General features: G+C 36.4%; 2 protein-coding genes across 2 annotated transcripts; both read left to right on the top strand.

Annotated features, from left to right (window-relative positions):
* Positions 1-8,556: 8,556 nt before the first annotated feature.
* Positions 8,557-12,831, top strand: BAM2 (beta-amylase 2). The gene is made up of 9 exons (XM_008234679.2): positions 8,557-9,021; positions 9,107-9,184; positions 9,632-9,835; positions 10,675-10,869; positions 11,131-11,295; positions 11,499-11,759; positions 11,835-12,053; positions 12,224-12,443; positions 12,571-12,831. The coding sequence occupies exons 1-9, from the start codon at positions 8,752-8,754 to the stop codon at positions 12,591-12,593; spliced, it is 1,635 nt and encodes a 544-aa protein (XP_008232901.2). The 5' UTR covers positions 8,557-8,751; the 3' UTR covers positions 12,594-12,831.
* Positions 12,832-13,357: 526 nt separating this feature from the next.
* On the top strand, positions 13,358-19,400 carry BAM7 (beta-amylase 7). Its single transcript, XM_008234680.3, is given in 12 exon segments — positions 13,358-13,747; positions 14,144-14,785; positions 15,106-15,381; positions 16,112-16,121; positions 16,124-16,188; positions 16,396-16,599; positions 16,922-17,116; positions 17,345-17,509; positions 17,627-17,887; positions 18,197-18,415; positions 18,587-18,806; positions 19,085-19,400. Coding segments are annotated over 11 exon segments (2,106 nt in total). The 5' UTR covers positions 13,358-13,747; positions 14,144-14,329; the 3' UTR covers positions 19,120-19,400.
* Positions 19,401-19,434: the final 34 nt, after the last annotated feature.

Here is a 19,434-nt window from a genome sequence, read left to right as displayed (position 1 = left end):
ACAACGTGGTAGTTCTTCTGGGATTCTCTTCTCTCTTACTTCTTTGAAACAAAAAAGAGTAATTTACATAATTACAAACTAAATGTTGAACAGTAACATCACTTTATGTGGTGTTGCCACGTGCTGTTACTAATTAACTTACGCAAACCAAATGTAATTTACATTTTAAAGAGAGCATGATGATTTTCTTGTGGTTCAACAATATCAATTATAACACTTGTTGAGTGTAACATGTTAGTATTAATGAATGTACCCGGAAATAGAATTTGGATAGATTTGTAACATCACGTGATGTAACGTCTCACCTAATAACCAATAACTTTTCTTAAGAGTATGTGCTCTCTTGATAAGTTAGAATTTTCTTCTTCAATATTGAAAGATATCTAAACAAAGTTGAATTTACACAAACGTGAGTTAGGTTAGTTAGTCACATCAGTAAACTCGTACGTATTAATAAAATAATCGAATCACTTACTCCCATTAATTAAAAAGAAAAAGAAAAAGGAATTTTTGGATATGCATGTGAATTAAACTATACAAGAAAGCTGGAGCGAAGCCAAAGACAAGATGGAGTTACTGCTTTCGGACCATACGCATCAATGATGAATGGGCATCTGATTTTGACTGTTGCCAACTTGCACCGATACACGTGATCAAATTTATATCCACTGAATTTTATGTCAGTCAAATTTATTGCTAATTACAATTATTCCAACCAGCGTGCTGCTGCTGTTTCCATGCGTACTTCATACTTTGTCACCCCAAATAAACTTTTTTTTTAGTCGAACCCAAATAAACTAAGCTTGGTAAATTTTAATTGATAAGATTTTTTATGCTTTTATTTTGGAAACTGTTTCACAAAATTTACTTAAAAGGTATTTGAGAACCTATTTTTTTGTTTTGATTTTTCACTAATCTCTATAAATAATTTTGAGTCTTTTTACTAATTAAATTTTATTCTAGTTACATTTAATTTTCTATGTCAAAAAATTCTCTAAATATGAATATCCTGTCCTCATTTGATCAAAAGAAGAAAAAAAACTTCTGTAATTTTAAACTTTCTCAAACATATATATATATATATATATATTGTTTTTAATCACAATTGGTCCCTGAGGTTTACGAAATTATCATTTTTTGTCCTTAATATTTTTTTATGACACTAATGGTCCTTAAAGTTACCCTCCACATATCAAAATGATCCATACCATTAGCTTCCGTCAAATTTTTCTTAAATTGCTAACGTGACTCATGTGTGGAACCCACACATCCAATCAAGGACGGATCCATGAATTTTCCTTGCAATGGTCAACGTTTAAAAGGAATTTTTCCTGAAAGATCGGTTTGTGTAAATATGTGATCTTTAGGTTGATATGGACTCTTTTGTAGATATGCTCGTCTAAGTTTGTCTCAAATGTTAGGATCACAATCCAACATTTGAGGTCGAAGTCTAGGGTCTGCAGGAAGATTAGCCAAGACATCTTGCAACTCGCTTTCTTTCGAACTACCCATAACATCTCTTGAACTCGAACTACCCACATTATCTGAACTAGAAGTAGTTGATGAGAACTTTCTCTTAAAATATCGTTCCATAAACTGTATTGGTAGAAATAATCAATAAAACATGAACAACCAATGCAATCCAACAATTGAATGGACAAAAATTAAGCCAATTTTCCAAGAAGATACAAGCATACAAACTAACAAATACAATCTATTAAAAAATCCTAATTTATTCAAACTAACTAAAATAAAATCCCAACAACTAGTACAACAAAAATATATAAGAATCTTCGTTAATTAACAAACACAAAAACTAATCCAATTTACCAAGATATAATCTAAGCGTATACAACCTAATAAAAACCCTAATTTATTAATAACTAACCAAAATAAAAACCCAACAAAAAAAAAATTAATCAAGAGAAACAAAAACATATAAGAATATTTACTAATTAATTAAAGCATAAAAAGATTAGAAATTAGGATAACATACTTTCAAATTTAGGGACAATATCCATCTTTGAAATCAAATCGAATTTGAGAATGACTTTTTAATTTTGCTGTTGCTGCCACCATTATGAGGATGTCGCCACCACCGGATTAGGTGAAGGTTGGTTAATATGATTTGGGGATTTAGGGTTTGACATATGAAGAAATTAGCTAAAACTCATTTGGGAGAGGGGAGGAAGTTTGCTACTCTGCTCTTGCGCCTCTGTTAAAACAGAGGATGAAAAAATACCAATTGAAGCGGAGGGTTTCTTCAAACAACAAGGAGTTGGGTCAACCATTCAATCAACGAGTCCATAAGAAGTGATCCCATTTTTTTCATCGGGTCAAGGTAGAGACCAAAGGTCTTGAGCGACCGATCCGGCAAAACAACTCAAAAGATAAAGAAGTATCGTTAATTTTATTTTATTTTTAATATGAGCCAAAACAACGTTGTTTTGCCTAGTTATTTATTTATTTATTATTTTATTTTTAAAAAGTTTAGTGGGACAACGCCGTTTTGATGTCGACGAAAAAAAGAAAAGAAGAAGCGCTGGGTAGAAAACAGAAAAGCACTTTCATCGAGCAGTTTGCGGGGGTCAATTTTCTCCCCTCTAATGGCAAATTCCAGAGTTGTAGGGGTCACTGGACCACCTTTGCTCCTCTGTAAATACATTCTTGCATCCAATGGTATAGAGCCACGTAGTTTTAAATATAATATAATATAATATATTTTAACAAAGTAATTGACGAAAGCTAACGACAGACACCATTTTGATGTGTGGAAGCTAACTTTAAGGACCATTAATGTAACAAAAAAGCGTTAGAGACGAAAGGTAATAATTTCGCAAATCTCAAAGACCATTTGTGATAAAAAGTTTATTTTTTATTATTGAATTTGAATAGCCTATCTAGATCATCAGCTTTTAAAAACACAATCCGACAGTTGGTCATTAATAATGATAATGAGAGCCGTCACAGCATGTGGTCCTTGATTTTGAAATTATGAATCAACAAAAGTTGGTAAATATTTTCCCCTATTGGTGCATAAAGCAGGTGGAGATAAAAAAATACTACGGCTCTAGCATTTTTGAAGCAATAAATGAAGGTAATCATCGACTTTTGTAGAGTAGAGATAAAAAAATAAAATTTTAAAAAAAACAAAAACAAACAAAAACAAACAAAGAAATTATGAAATTATGAAATCTGTCCATGCATGTAAAAAGTTTTTTGCTGAAATCATGCAAGGATAACATGGTGCATCAGTGAAATTGTAAAATGATTAACAAATTTCATGCGTGTAAATTACTAATGAAACTACGCAGTAGTAGGTACATGAATTTGGATTTTGTTGATCATTGTTTTACCATACTCAGCAGGCTAGCCAAATGTACTTTTATAACATATTTGACTGAAATTCCTTCAGAAAAATCACTCCAACAAACTAGCTATCTACAAGTTTATTTTTAATCTTGTCAACAGTTGATAGCCAAATGTGGTTTGCTAGGAGTGAGAAAATAACCTTTTGAAAAATACTTGAATGCGAGAGTCACAACATCACATAGTGTTACTATTTATAAATGGGTCGGATTTGGATTGAATGTACCTCAATCTAACAAATTTATTTATAATCGGATTATTGAATTTGGACCGTATTCAGACTATTGAATTGCATCTATCAATCCATATTTGTTAAGCATCGGATTTGGATCAGATCGGATTATTATCATATTTATTTTTTAATGTGAAAAAAAAATTCAAAATTTCATTAGTAGCCTTGTCCTTTTATTGTATTTATCTACTTTTTGTTATTAATTTTTGATATTTTATCATAAAAATTAGTTTTTAAGTGTATTCTGATTGCATATAAAACTAAAATTTACTCATTTACACATATAAAATATTAATATAAAGCATAGAAAAACTAAATTATGCTTCATATTAAGTCGGATCTGATCAACTATAATTTATATCCATATCCATTTATAATAGGATTATCAAATTCGGATTATCGGATTGAGAAGTCCAATCCATCTCCTATATTGCAGCAGATTCGAATTAAATTCGAATCAAAATCCGATTCATTGACAGGTGTATCCGTATCATTTTAGGTCAAATCTGACCAAAGTTAGCCAACATTGATGCAAATGCTCTTATAGTTTCTATAAAATCACTTATTAAAAATATTCTAAAGATTCTTGTACATATTTAAAACCCAATACACATTATAACTCATAAAAAAAGCATTGCATTTTTTTACAACTCACATAGATTTGCACCAACCCACATATTTCCCTCCCGGTTATATTTACGATCTGCTATGTCTCCCACCAGTACCACACCCCACTAGCTTATACCCCACATCTTTATATATCCAATTAGCTCCCAACTTCTGTTTGGCTCTTCCTCACCTCGACCAGACGAACCCACCACCAATCTCATTTCATCAAACCCTCCACAAACCCTAGAAAGCTAGACAAACCAATGGAACCAAAACGAGGTTTAGAAGTATATATTTGAACCCATTTAAAACCCACTTGAGGGGCTGCTTAAGTTGATTGAGATTGCATATATTTGTCAGTACTATACGATGTGATAAAATTAGGGCATCTTTCATTCATTTATTTGCCACTGTCCAGTGTCCACTAGTACATTATTGATATTCACGTTTAATGTTGTCCCTGGCCCTCTCCTCACGGCTTTCAGGTTTTGTTTGGTGTCAATGACTCAATGCATGGTACGTGAATTCAACTATACATAGGGAAATTAGCAGATCGCTGAATTTAATGTTTTAATTGCTCTTCAATTTCCTATGGCCCCATAGAGAAAACCATATCTCTATATGAACCCTTAATAGAAGGGCATTGAGTTGTCTTTCTCATTTGCACTTCTCTAAAAATAAAAAATTAATATGATGTGGATTGATTCATTGAGTGGTCACTTCCTTGCTATTATAGAATTTTGATATATATGGTCATATGTTCAAATTTATGCTTGTGGTAAAATCCTCAAACTTTCGATGCGGTTAAACTGAGAATTTTCTTGAGTACACCTATGTACTAAGTACATAGGCAGTATTCACCGTTGGATTAGTTTTAAAAGCAATCAACAATCATTATCTAATAAATGTTCAATGGTGGATACTGTCTATGTACTTAGTAAAATCGGTTAAACTATAATAAATCTAAAAGCTTAGCCAAGTCCATACAAATGAAAACAAATATATAGATGCATATATTAAAACCAACAAAAGCGTACGTAGGGTAGGGGCCGGATACTTCACTTGTATTTTTGTGTGTGTCTTTATAATATAACTCTAGCTATAGCTTTACACTTTAGAAACAACACAATTTCGATTATAAGCACAATCTTTGTAAAGAAACTCATCGTGGCACGTGTATATAAACTCGTCGCTCACACGTTATAATCAAAGATGAAAATATCGCCCATCCAGTTACTATTGGTATTCAAATTTATAGATACACACACTCATCGATGTCGTTTCCAATATAAGTCGATATGGGTGATTGCCAATTTTTTCAAGGTTAGTATAGATGAGTAGATTAGCTTGAATTTATTCAGTTTAGATTTGAGTTTAGTAGGACTTTAAAACACAATTAGTGTTGTGTGTGTCATCCTTGCTTATTTTTCCTCCTCCTTTCTTTCTATGTCAAATCAAGTATTTTCGCTATGTTGAAAGCTGGCATCTGGAGAATCTCAAGGACAAAGGAAAATCTTTTATGAGGGAAAATTTTCAGATACGATAGAAGAAATTGTTTCACCCCTACTGTTGGCTACACAAGACTTTTAGTACGCTACGTACCATGCAATATTGTTTAATTAGCGTTAATATATCAGTAATTAAAGATGATAATTAACTTGAATTTAATCAGTTTAGATTTGATTTTAGTAGGAATTTAAAACACAATTAGGTTTGTGTGTGTCATCCTTGCTTCTTTTTCCTCTTATTTCGTTTTATGTCGAATCAATGTAGGATAAAGGGGAAATCTCAGTTATATCAGGGGAATTTTCGGATACGAGAGAAGAAATCGCTTCACCCCTACTATAACAAATATATTTCATCGTTAGTACGTAACACATGACTTTTAGTACCAAACAATTTCTACAGTCCCTTTTGAATTATAATGTACTCTCTTTACTGTTTAAAATCAAAGATCTATCTGTTGTTAAGGAGAGTATTGTTTAATTAGCATTACAGTAATTAAAGATGATAAGAGAGCAGTAATCACATGCCAATAATTACATAAATCCAAATGAATAGTGTACTATACCATTTTTTCCCCATGTGTGCTTGTTTTGAGTTTTGACTTTTATGCCCAAATTATGGGAAGAGGGCAAACAAAATATGGCCGAAATCAGTCAGGCTCTGAGGTGAAAAGTGTTTTTGGATTTTTGCCTTTGGGGTAGCCATTAATTTAAAGAGCGGTACCTTTTCTTGGGGTGCTTCCGTCGTCTTCATCCTCTGGTTTTTGCCTTTTGCTATGGGTTTGTTCTGTTTGTTTTCTAGTTTCGTTTTCAGAGAAAAAAAAAAAAACATAAAATCAGAAGCCTTCACGGGCTTGAAAAGAAGGGCTCTGTCGTACTGTTGCGATAGTATTCCCTGCGTTTTGTATTGTTGTTTGAAGGCGCATGGTTTTTGTGGTCCAATAATCCAACGTCAACGCAAAATTGTTTGTTAATTAATTACAGCGTAGTAACTTTTTGTAAAGATACCTTTGGGAACATGTTGGGATAAATCTAACCTTGAATTTCGCAGATATTTTGGTCTTCTGTGAGCAATTTGCTTCCGGACAAGGGAATAATGAAGTCTTCCTTTCAAATGTAGTTTAAGGAAATTGTTTTTATGGATTACGATGAGAAATTAAATTGATGTGTGAATTATGTACGTTGATTGATTTGAAATTAAATTTTGTAAATATACCTTTGGGAACATGTTGGAATAAATATAACCTTGAATTTCGCAGATATTTTGTTCTTCTGTGAGCAATTTGCTTCCAGACAAGGGAATGAAGAATTCTCCCTTTCAAATTTTGTTTAAACTCGACCAGGAATTTTTTTATAAATTACGACGAGAAATTAAATTGATATGTGAATTATGTACATTGATTGATTTGAAAGTTTAAGAACTAAAATGAGTACTTTTAAAAAAAATTTAGGAACCACTTGTTCATACATTTTTCATTAGTTTTCCTCACTTCCTTATCCCTCCTTGTCTCCAGTAGATTTAAAAATTAAAATTAAAAACAAAATGATGAACCCTTGTCTACATGTTTTCATATTTGAATCTTATTTTAATGTAATATGTGCATAATGAAAAATTTATTTCTCTTCGCCCTCGTTACCTATTCCTCTACCCCTGGCTCATTTCCCTCCCTCCATGGCCCACCCTCTGCTGCCCCTCATAGCCGTGGTTCAACATTCACGATTAGAAAAAACCTTGCATATCACGAGAATAATATTATTTTACTATCTTTAACCAATCACGTATTTTCATATTTTTTTTATAAACAAAGCATCATAAATTTAAGATAAAATTCATTGAATTTAATCTGGCCTCGAATGACAACCAGCTCAGGCATATTAATGCATGCACCATACAACTTATAATAACGATTATATTGAAGAAAATAGGACAAAATTATTAATATGGGATGCGTTACAAACTTTAAAGCAAGCCATCGGCCCAGTAACCCTGTTTTTAATTTATTTATGTCTTCAATTCGATGATCACATCATTTCTTCTATTCGATAAATCTCGTGACGTTGAATTATGTGCCTCACGTGCTTTATCCAGAAATAAATATATGAAATTGGAAATTACATAATTATTTGCATCCATGCCATACCACATGGAACTTAATCATTTGCCTTCTTTTTTAATTGGGCAGGTCCTCACTTTTTAGCTCCAGTGTACGTAGGGGTGGGCTACCTAAAGATGATATTGGGGGAAGGGTCCATTTTCTTTTACCTAAAATAGAAGGGTCCCATTTCATGACTTTACGAATTTGGTTTATATCATCAAATTCCAAACAACATCATTTGATTTGGGCCGTTGGCAATGGGCTGTTGTCAACTTGTATTGGGCTGACATTTGCAAATTGATAAAGACACTGCCGGCGAATTTTTAGGACGACTCTGTTTGCTCATTTGGAAGGAAAATTAAAAGAGTGGAAGAAAAGAAATGTATGAAGGATGCAATGAGATGGGAGGGGGTGTCGCCCAAATTGGGTAGGAGAGAGGGCAACCGCGCCAACCACTGAGGCGACAGTAAAGATCCCAGGTTCAAATCTCCATATAACGAAAGAGAAAAATAGAATATGATGAGTGTTATAAGTCATTGGGTGTCTACAATAAATAACATGGCGTGCATAGAATTACACAAATAACTATTTGAGCCCGCCATTGACGAGCTGGATCAATCGGGCCGAGCCCATATCTAATAACCATCTTTAACGATTTGTTTACGTGTACGATCGAAAATGGTCTGTCACACTCCTTCCGTTACCGGTGATTATTACCGTTAAAAAGGTGATCTCAGTATCTTAGAGCTGAAATAACTGTATCTTGGATCCATAAACCCATCACATGTTCTCTCCCCGCCACTCCACCTGTTTGGTTCCGGAGAAAACTGTGGAAAATGAAAAGGAAAATCCACTTTCCACACCGACTCCTCGGTCCCCTTAAAAAATTTCCTACAGAGAAGTAGTGGTGTTGCAGATACTGAGATACGGAGAATAAAAAATGTCACAATTGTCAGCCCAAGCATTGAATAGCCTGAGGCCACGGCCGCCCAGTGCTTGTAGCTCAACGACAATGGCTTCGTTGTCGTATGGAACACAGACCCCGATAGCTTCTCTGAAAGTCTCTCCCGGTTTTTGGGGCTCGGCGGAGTTCAATTCGTGCCGTTTGAGCGTTTTGGGGAGTGATCGGTCTCGGAATTTCTCCGTGGTGAGGGACAGCGCAGAGAGAAGTGAGGGGGGTGTTGCTATGGAGACTGTTGGTGACAATCAGGTGAGGAAAGTTAGAGGGATAGGGTTAAATGCAGTGATAAATATAAAGTTAGAAACTTTTTGAAGTTTTTCTGGTTTATTGATAGGTTGAAGATTCACCAGGAAAATTGGAGGAGCGTGATTTTACTGGCACACCTTATGTTCCTGTCTATGTGATGTTACCAGTGAGTTTTTGATGCACTCTTTTATACTCTGTGTTGGCTTATTGTGGTTACTTTTTGCTTATGTGCATTTTCAAGTTTTTAACCGTCAATCAAGAACATTGATCCTAATTAACAAGTTAAACCATATTTTTATTGGGTTTCAGTCGTTCAAATATATTCTTATCGGGTTTCAATCGTTATTGAGATTATTGATTAAGTGAAATCGTGTCTGAATGTGTAATCTTGATTAACAATCTTGCTATATAATATAAATATACAGAGTGTCTGTATAGCAACACAATGGTACTCATGTATGTACCTTTAATCCGGTTCCCGTTCAAAATCATATGGGCCTCATTCACAACATCAGTGTTAAATTTGTATTTATTTGTTTATAATCTTCTGCATGATACTATGTTATTACAAGTCATGACTAAATGCAGTTGTTCTTGTGTTTCATGGTGGCAGTTGGGTGTCATCAATATGAACTGTGAACTAGTTGAGCCAGAAGTTCTGTTAAATCAACTAAAAGTACTGAAGTCAGTTGGTGTTGATGGTGTTATGGTTGATTGCTGGTGGGGAATAGTAGAGGCACACAATCCGCAGGGATACAATTGGAGTGGTTATAAGAGACTTTTCCAGATTGTGCGTGATCTTAACCTCAAGTTACAGGTGAGTGGTATAGAATTGTACCAGCATTTTTTTACTTTGGGTGTGCATTTCAATGTGCCTTTGCTTCTTATGTTTTCTTGTTTCCTTTTGGAAGTCATTACAGTGCACTAAAGGATGAAAACAGTACTTCTTAAATCTGGAATGGGTCTTTAAATAAAATTCCGGTAAAGATTCCAAATTTCCAGTTTACACAAATGTTAACCTGAAATAATCTCACAATTTTGGTTTGTTTTATAGAACTGATACTGTTTAGCATCGTAGCAGAGGAAATGGTTCTGGAAGTGTCACATATGTTTCTGACTTGGTGTGCTTTTAGTTGCTTCAGGATATCCATTTGTTACTAAATAGGTTAAGTCCTATGATTTTTTGAAATTAAATTAAGCGAATTAAACTTCATCATACTGGTTATCTTGAAGGTTATAAACATACATTCATTACAATGGTCCAGAAACATAAAATTATTTCCTTTAGATCGTCTTGGAAACATTCTTAGAGCCAACATTTGTCAGTCTCTCAGTCAAGATACTTATTCTGAAACAGTTGAAAAAGCTTTGATTTATACAGATAATTCATCATTTGGGTGATTTGTACTAAAACTAGCCTTTTGATTAGTTTTCATTAGCAAATGGTTGGTTACTGTCCTTGGTAGGTAGCATTATAGTCTTGAGTGGATCGATGAAAAGCAAATATATCAGTAGTTCTCTTTTTGTATAATAGTTTGTGAGACTGCTTATCTGTTAAATCTCATTTTATATAGGGTATAGCTTTTCTGCTTTATAGTTTTCCTCTGAAGATGAATGTCAGATACGGTTCCATTGTCTAACTCTATATTGCTATAGGTTGTGATGTCATTCCATGAATGTGGAGGCAATGTTGGGGATGATGTACATATCCCACTTCCTCACTGGGTGACAGAAATTGGTCAAAAAAATCCTGATATATATTTTACTGATAAAGAGGGGAAATGCAACAATGAATGTCTCACATGGGGAATTGATAAGGTGCGGGTTTTAAGAGGCCGGACTGCTGTTGAGGTATAGCATTCTAGAACTACTAAATTATGCTCTCTTTTTTTCTTTCTCTTTCTACGGAATGTCATTGCTCTATCTATATATGTCTTGTTTTAAAGGTTTCACTCATGTTTTAGTAAGTAACTTTTGCTAAAATCTTTTCCTTTTGTATGCTATGGGAATTATAACTTATCTTTCCCACATTCTTTTTAAGACATTCTCTGCTTGATGCAGAACTCAAAATCTGAGCTTCTATTTTGTTATTTTATAATGAAACTGATGCAGGTTTACTTCGACTACATGAGGAGCTTCAGAGTCGAATTTGATGAATTTTTTGAGGGAGGAATAATCTCGGAGATTGAAGTTGGACTAGGTCCATGTGGGGAGCTACGCTATCCTTCTTATCCTGAAAATCATGGATGGAAATATCCTGGTATTGGTGAATTCCAGGTAAATTAAAATGGTGACCATTCTACTTTTCACTTTCCAGTACTGGGAGACTGATAAGGTCTTGGCATGCATGATAATTAGTCACAGATTATGTTAATAGCCCTTCGTTCATCTTGGTTATGACCTTTAAGCCTAGCACATTTAATTTATCATTTCTATCTAAACTGTGCAACAGTTCTCTGATTCGACCTTGTTCGGTGCAGTGTTATGATCGGTACTTGATGAAGAATCTGAAGGAGGCTGCAGAAGCAAGGGGCCACTCCTTCTGGGGCAGAGCACCGGATAATACAGGTTCTTATAATTCCCAACCACATGAAACAGGGTTTTTCCGTGACGGAGGTGATTATGATAGCTACTATGGCAGATTCTTCCTCAACTGGTACTCCCGTTTTTTGGTTGATCATGGTGATCGTGTACTTGCTCTGGCCAATTTAGCTTTCGAAGGCACTTGCATTGCTGCAAAGGTGAGTCACTTTCTTGGAGATTAGTTCTTCACATGTTTTCTTTTCGTGGAGTTGCTTTATTTGATGTATGAGCAGGTATCAGGTATTCACTGGTGGTACAAGACTGCCAGCCACCCTGCTGAGTTAACTGCTGGATTTTACAACCCCTGCAACCGTGATGGGTATGCTCCAATTGCAGCAATGTTGAAAAAGCATGAGGCTGCCCTGAATTTCACATGTGTTGAAATGCGTACATTAGACCAGCACGAGGGCTTTCCAGAAGCACTGGCAGACCCTGAGGGATTAGTTTGGCAGGTAGCTAGCACAGATTTAATTTCTTTCTTGCTTGGGTCTGGTTTTTATATTTGAAATTTAACCAAATTTCTGTGTCAGTTTGTGTATACTTCTGTACAGAAATGTTGTTTGTAAAGCATTTTTGTTTATTTGATGTTTTTTTTTCTTCCGGAATTCCTTTTTGTGGTCAGGTGCTGAATGCTGCTTGGGATGCTAACATTCCAGTTGCCAGTGAGAATGCTCTTACATGCCATGACAGAGAAGGCTACAACAAGATATTGGCAAATGCTAAGCCCCAAAATGATCCAGATGGCAGGCATTTGTCAGCGTTTACCTACCTCAGATTAAGCCCTGTTCTCTTGGAGGGGCATAACTTCATGGAGTTCGAACGATTTGTCAAGAAAATGCATGGTAACAGAACACACAGTCTAGTATAATCTTTCTTTATTTATTTTTTGCTTTTGGCCTGATCTCATTCTGTAGGGTTTTGAAATCATGATTTATCCATGCCTCACTTCTAAAATAATTGCAAACGCAGGAGAGGCCGCACCGGAATCCTGATCTTTAGATTAAGTCAAATAAATGAAAGGGATTCGGACACATGGGACCTCGAGTGCATGGATGTTACTCTTAACTACTTGTGCTAAAGCCCCTTGCTAAGTCCAGAGCAGTTTGATACTGTATAATAAGGATTAAAATGAATGTATAGCATTCTACAAGTTTGTGTTGGTCACAAACTGATCAAACTGTGGTTACAAACTTGTTCCTTTCCTTATCCTAAATTATCATTATTTTAGAACGTCATTATCTACAGTTGACAATCATCCATTCGAAATTGATATATTTAACGTTGCATAATGCACAACAATACCTGTCAATGTTACAGTTAACGTAGTAGAATGCATGCTCAACATGTTGACAATAACAACGGTCCATCTAAAACATTATAATTATTTTAATTCCTAATTAATGGGGTTTAGTATAGTAAAAAAGAATTTTAATTAACAGACCACTATCTTTATTTTGTAATTTAAACTATTGCTTATATTTATAAATTTTTATTTTTTTAAAAACGACTCATAATTGTTCATCCACGTGGTGACATTACCGTTCACCTTCACACAACATTTCACTTTCACAACAGTTTTACAACTACCTGGCGCCCAAAAAAACAGTTCACGTGATTGCACCATCAGGATACACCCAAATCTCGTGTTCCGGATCTCTCAAGCCCACGCTCTGGGCACGTGCGACACGTGTCACTCCACACGCCCAACCCGTGAAACGCATGCCTTTCACATCACTCCCTCATACACACACGCCTCGTTCGTGCCAAACAAACCCCCCAACACACGCTCACACGCGTGACAATCCCTAAGCCCCCTTCCTCGCATGCTCGCTCGCTCGCTCGCACGCTTCTCCTTCTCCAATCCCTCTCCCGACCCGACCCGCCGACCCCCTCAGTCTTCCTCGTCGGAGCCCCGCCTTCTCCCCCCTAAACGACGCCGTACTCCAGTTCCGGTCGCCGGAAAACTGGGGCACGATTTCCCGGTGAATCAGTTCTGGAAATGGATGAGAAGATGGATCGGTGAAATGAATGGTGGCGTGAGCTTTGACTGAGGACGAGAAGGTGGAATTCGAGGGAAAAATGGAGCCTTTCGGCCAATGGGGAGTCGATTTTGCGAGACTTCGGTGTTTCGAGCTGGTTTGAGAAGGTAATTTAGCTCAGGACTTGGATTTTTTTTTAGCTTTTTGGCTACCTTTGGCTACTGAGAAAGTTGTTTCCGAGAAAATTTCAGAGCTTTCTCTTTTGTGAGCATATGTGCGTGGAAAGTAATACCAATGAGGAACGAAGTCTTATAATTTCTGTCTGTTATTTTGCTTTGGTTTTTCATGGAAGTCAACTCATTTAAGCCAGATAGGTGTAACCAAGTTACTTTAGTATTTTCTGTCTCTGTAATTTTAACTAAAGTAGAATTATTCTTGTTCATTTGAACCTCCAACTGTTCTGTCTCTGTCTCTGTTCCCCTCCCCCACTCCCTCCTTTGGGCGGTATGTTGGTTTTAATTAATATGAGATATGGCTAATTTTGAAGTTCCAATTTTTGACAGAAAATTCTAAATTAGCGTGGAACTCAGAATCAGTAGGATGATTTCTGCATTGTTTGGAACAATTTAATCCTTCCAGTGGTTGTGTGGGAAGTTAAGCAGTTATGGTTTCTACATTCATGATAGAAGGATCAAGAAACTAGGATAATCGGGGGGTCAAAAGTGTAGGATTAAGGGAATAAGGAGAATATGGCTACGGATATCCAGAAGTTAATTGGAACAAGTGAAGAAGATGAGGACGAAGAAATGGAAATGGATGTGAAAGAAGAGGGTGATGACGATGATGAAGAAGATGGTGGGAAGCATGTTGATGCCACCTCTATGATTGCGGGGGTTGATGGAGGAATGCCAACAAGAAGTAGTAATAATAACCGGTTTCAGCAGCATCATCAAATTCAAGAACAAGTGGGGACCCCAGGAGGGGGAGGAGTCAGGAGGTGTAGACCGATAGAGGAGAAGGAGAGAACCAAGTTAAGAGAGCGGCAGCGCAGGGCGATCACTGCAAGGATCTTAGCAGGGTTACGGAGGCATGGAAATTATAATCTTAGAGTTAGGGCTGATATCAATGATGTAATTGCGGCTTTGGCTAGGGAAGCTGGCTGGGTTGTTCTTCCAGATGGAACAACGTTTCCTGCAAAATCTCAGGTACTTGTCTCTCAGGGAAGAAGCTTGTTTACGCTGTTTTGAAAGTTTTTGCTTTGTTTATGAGAGAGAGAGAGAGAGAGAGAGAGAGCCACTGCATCAACGAATTCCGAACTATTAGGTGATTTAGGTGATTTTTATTGTCATACTTGATGGTTGAAATGTTCCTTATGTGGTTCATGTATTGGCTTATCTTAGATCATGAATGCATGTTAGGTTTTGACCTCCTTAATATAGCTGTGGAGGACATTTGGTGCATCCTATTGTGATTCTCATTTCTAACAAATTTCAGAATGGGAATGCTTTCTATTCCACTTTTACAGGGCCCAAGGCCTGCTGGTGTCAATTCTGCGGCAGTATCTTCCCAAATGGTGTCCCCACAAACTCCTGCTTCCCTTAAAGGAGTTACTTCTGGCTATCGGAGCTCTGGGGAGCTTAATGCTTGTAACATGAAAGGTGTTTTTATTCCTAGTTCATCACCTTATGATCTCCCCTCAAGTGCTCGGTCTCAAAATTCATCCATTGTGGGAGATGGAGGAGGTCAAACAGATAGTCATCCTCTTATTGGTGGTTCCATGGATAATGTTGGCGACAAACAGGTACTATGACTAGAGCTATGCTACAACCCACACCTACAAAAGAAAAAGATATCATAAAAATCTTTTACTTCATAATGTGACACATTATGTGTCTTGCCATCAAGCGTGGTGATATGTGTGTGACACATTCAGGGGACAAGTGTGAGTGAATTGTGTGCAATCTATATGAGTAGCCACGTTACAAAGTAAAAGAATTATGTAAAGTTCTGTACACATTGCATTTTCCTTATGACTAAGTTGTTCAAAATTCAATCTCCTAAAACAAAGTTGTTTAGACTTTAATGGTTATATCTCTTGGTAAGCTGTTGTCAAATTCTAGTATATGGTCATTCTTTGTATCATCTTGGTTGATTTTCCTATCACATATAAGACGATAAATAGCCTATTTAACACTAGCCTTTATTAGAAGATGCATGGAGGCATGGCTAGTCTCTGGTAGCCTGTTGGAGTTGTGCTACATACACAACCCAGCAGGTCCTGGGTTCGAGACTGACAGGTGTTTCTCTAAACAAGTGTATGGAGACATGACTCTGCAGCAAATAATAGATGTATACCTTCTTCATTTATGATTATAACTGCATTGAATTTACTAGTGCCCCATAAATAGTGAAATTCTGTCTCATATAGCTCATTTAAATTTCTAGTAATAATCATTATTTGAATGTTAAGTTGTTGCTTCCTTGTTGGGCAGTGTCACATCCTTAAACGCACTTCAAATTCTTTCTTGTAGATTGTTGACATACCCCTGAAGTTACCGAACGTGATTACTCCAACACCTCATGCATTCCTGTTTATGTGATGCTACCTGTGAGTTGTGCAATTTTACTTTATTCTTTTGCTATCTAAGTTATAATTTTTCTTTTCTAGTTTTTCAGTACCATGCTTTTCTACTCAATATCCTGCATTAGAGGTTGCCATGTCAAGGAGTGCAAGACTTATTTGATAGATATGGTTGTTTTTAAATTTTAGTCTCTGATATTTATGGTTATATCGTGTCATATCTTTTGGTGGCAGCTAGGTGTCATTAATATGAAGTGTGAGATGGTTGATCCAGATGGTCTACTAAAGCAGCTAAGGATATTGAAATCAGTTAACGTTGATGGGGTTATGGTTGATTGCTGGTGGGGAATAGTAGAAGGACATGCTCCAGGGGAGTATAACTGGAATGGATACAAGAGGCTCTTTCAGATGGTGTGTGAGCTTAAGCTGAAGCTGCAGGTCAGTTTTATATGGACATGTTTTTTCACTTGCAGAATCTTTTTGCTCGTAGTGGTCATGTAAACATGTGCGGTTAATAGTTGCTATCTTCGTGGTCATCTGTATCTTTTCCATAGTTTCCTGTAATTATTGGCAAACGTCTGAGACTTTGTCTGTACAATGTGGGAATCAAGGAACTTACTCCCCTATATCGTACTGTGGATTCGCTCACTATTAACCATTACTGTAAAGTGTGGAGATAGTTTATTCATTTAGACATGGTTCTTTGGTTAGTTCTTCTGAAAATTTATTCCAGGTCTGATGGGCAACTTCCCTGTTTCAGGTTGTGATGTCATTTCATGAATGTGGAGGCAATGTTGGTGACGATGTATGTATTCCACTGCCCCATTGGGTGGCTGAAATTGGTAGAAGCAACCCTGACATATTTTTCACTGATAGAGAGGGAAGACGTAATCCTGAATGCCTTTCATGGGGAATTGACAAGGAGCGAGTTTTAAGAGGCCGAACAGCTGTCGAGGTATTACATTCAGACATGATAAGTCAGTCATTAATCTTTCTGTTTGAATTTGGTGTTGAACCTGGTAGTGATCAACTGTGTACATCTATTGATCTATAGACTTGGTTGTGTGCGGAAAATTTCATTACTGCCATATACAGATGGCAGTAATTCTATATTAGTGAACCATGTTTTGAAGGGTAGTCCTGTGTAGGCAGCACCAAAATGCTAATGTTTTAACTAATATAGGTGTACTTTGACTGCATGAGAAGCTTCCGTGTAGAGTTTGACGAGTACTTTAAAAATGGTAATATCTCCATGATTCAAGTTGGACTAGGTCCGTGTGGGGAATTACGATACCCATCTTGTCCTGTAAAGCATGGTTGGAGATATCCCGGCATTGGCGAATTTCAGGTAACTTATATGAAATATTATCTGTTTATCAAGTGAATGAGTCTGTCGATTGCTGCAGAATTGGAGCACTGCATTTGCAAGTTGCGTTCTTCACTCTGAACATTTAAAAACATGCAGTGTTATGATCTGTATTTGCTGAAAAGTCTGAGGAAGGCGGCAGAAGCAAGGGGACACTCCTTCTGGGGTAGAGGTCCAGATAATGCAGGTTCTTATAATTCCCGGCCACATGAAACCGGTTTCTTTTGCGATGGGGGTGATTATGATAGCTACTATGGCAGGTTCTTCCTTAATTGGTACTCTCGAGTTTTAGTTGATCATGGTGATCGTGTGCTTTCTCTAGCAAAGTTAGCTTTCGATGGCACCTGCATTGCTGCAAAGGTGAGTTAGCTTCCATCATTTTGAACATAAATGAAAGAAGAATTTTTGGTATCTGATATTTTAAAGTAAAAAAATGACAATTATGCTCTTTTCCTTGAAAATGCGGACAAAGCATTCAATGCATTCGAAGAATACCTTTAAGTTCAAGTTCTTATCAACATATGAAGAATGTTATGCATGTTCTTCATGCCTAATGTCGTTAAGTTTTGAAAGTGTTTTTTCCCCTTTTGGGAGTTGGGGTTGTAAATGAGAAGTTATTTGGTTAGTTATGAATTGATCAGTCAGTTTGCTATTTTAATTGTTAAGCAGCTATCAGGTCTTCACTGGTGGTACAAAACAGCCAGTCATGCAGCTGAATTGACTGCAGGCTTCTATAATCCATGCAATCGAGATGGTTATGCTGCAGTTGTGACAATGCTAAAGAAGCATGAAGCTACTTTAAACTTAGCGTGCACTGAATTGCACATGTTAGACCAGCATGAAGACTTCCAAGAGGCACTGGGAGATTCTGAGGGTTTATTCTGGCAAGTAAGCATCAAATTTATCATTTCATCGGCAGACAGGGACTCTTTGAATATAAGAAGTCTGTCTGTTTTGGAAATTACCCAGACTCATTGTGAAAGAAATACCCTCGATTGAACAATATGCATGTTCGTGGTGGAAATCTTTGGCACTTAAAATTATAATATACTGTTTCAGGTGCTGAATGCTGCATGGGATGTTTGCGTACCAGTTTCTAGTGAGAATGCTCTTCCTTGTCATGATCATGTCAGCTACAAGAAAATATTGGATAGTGCCAAACCCCTGACTGATCCGGATGGAAGGCATTTGTCGTCTTTTACCTACCTTAGGCTCAGTCCACTTCTCATGGAAAGACACAACTTCATGGAATTTGAACGATTTATTAAGAGAATGCACGGTAAGGAACTTTTTTTGGGTCAAATCATAGCAATGCATTATTCTATGATTTAGCTTGATGCATTCATGATCTAGTAATGGCAAATAACGATATCTCTGTTCCACATTGGAGAACAAAAATAAATCAGAATCAAAACAGTTCACATAATTGTAAAAACTGTTAATGTTGGGAGAACATAAAAAAAATTAATAAACAAAAAAATCAGAATTAGTTTACATAATTGTTGCTGTCCTTTTGATGAATACGGTTATGAGTTGTAGCTTTGAATTTCACTGCAGGGGAAGCTGTTGGCCTCCAAGTATATAGCAACTAGAATGAAGTCTCTCCGGATGGTGTTTTATTAATTGCTGTTGAAGGAAGAGGTTTGTCCAGATAGCGTATTATCTTCTTCTTTCTCAGAAAAAAAGGAAACATTTTATCCCCAAAAAATGTTGTGCCCATTATTCTAGATGAGGTATTAGTATTAGTCAGTTACCTATACTAGTTGATAGGACAGTGGCTAACAACGAGATTGAACTTTTTTGTAGTCGAACTCCAACCATGATTCATATGTAAAAGTGATTTAAATGTAAAATCCTCGTAGTCTTTTAGAAAGCATTGCTAGCAGAACTTGCATTTTTCTACCAAA

The sequence above is a fragment of the Prunus mume genome, linkage group LG5 (assembly GCF_029339155.1).
Source record: "Prunus mume cultivar Tortuosa linkage group LG5, ASM2933915v1, whole genome shotgun sequence".
NCBI classification, from domain to species: domain Eukaryota; kingdom Viridiplantae; phylum Streptophyta; class Magnoliopsida; order Rosales; family Rosaceae; genus Prunus; species Prunus mume.
The sequence above is the reverse complement of the archived record's forward strand: the minus strand, read 5'-3'. Positions and strand labels throughout refer to the sequence as shown.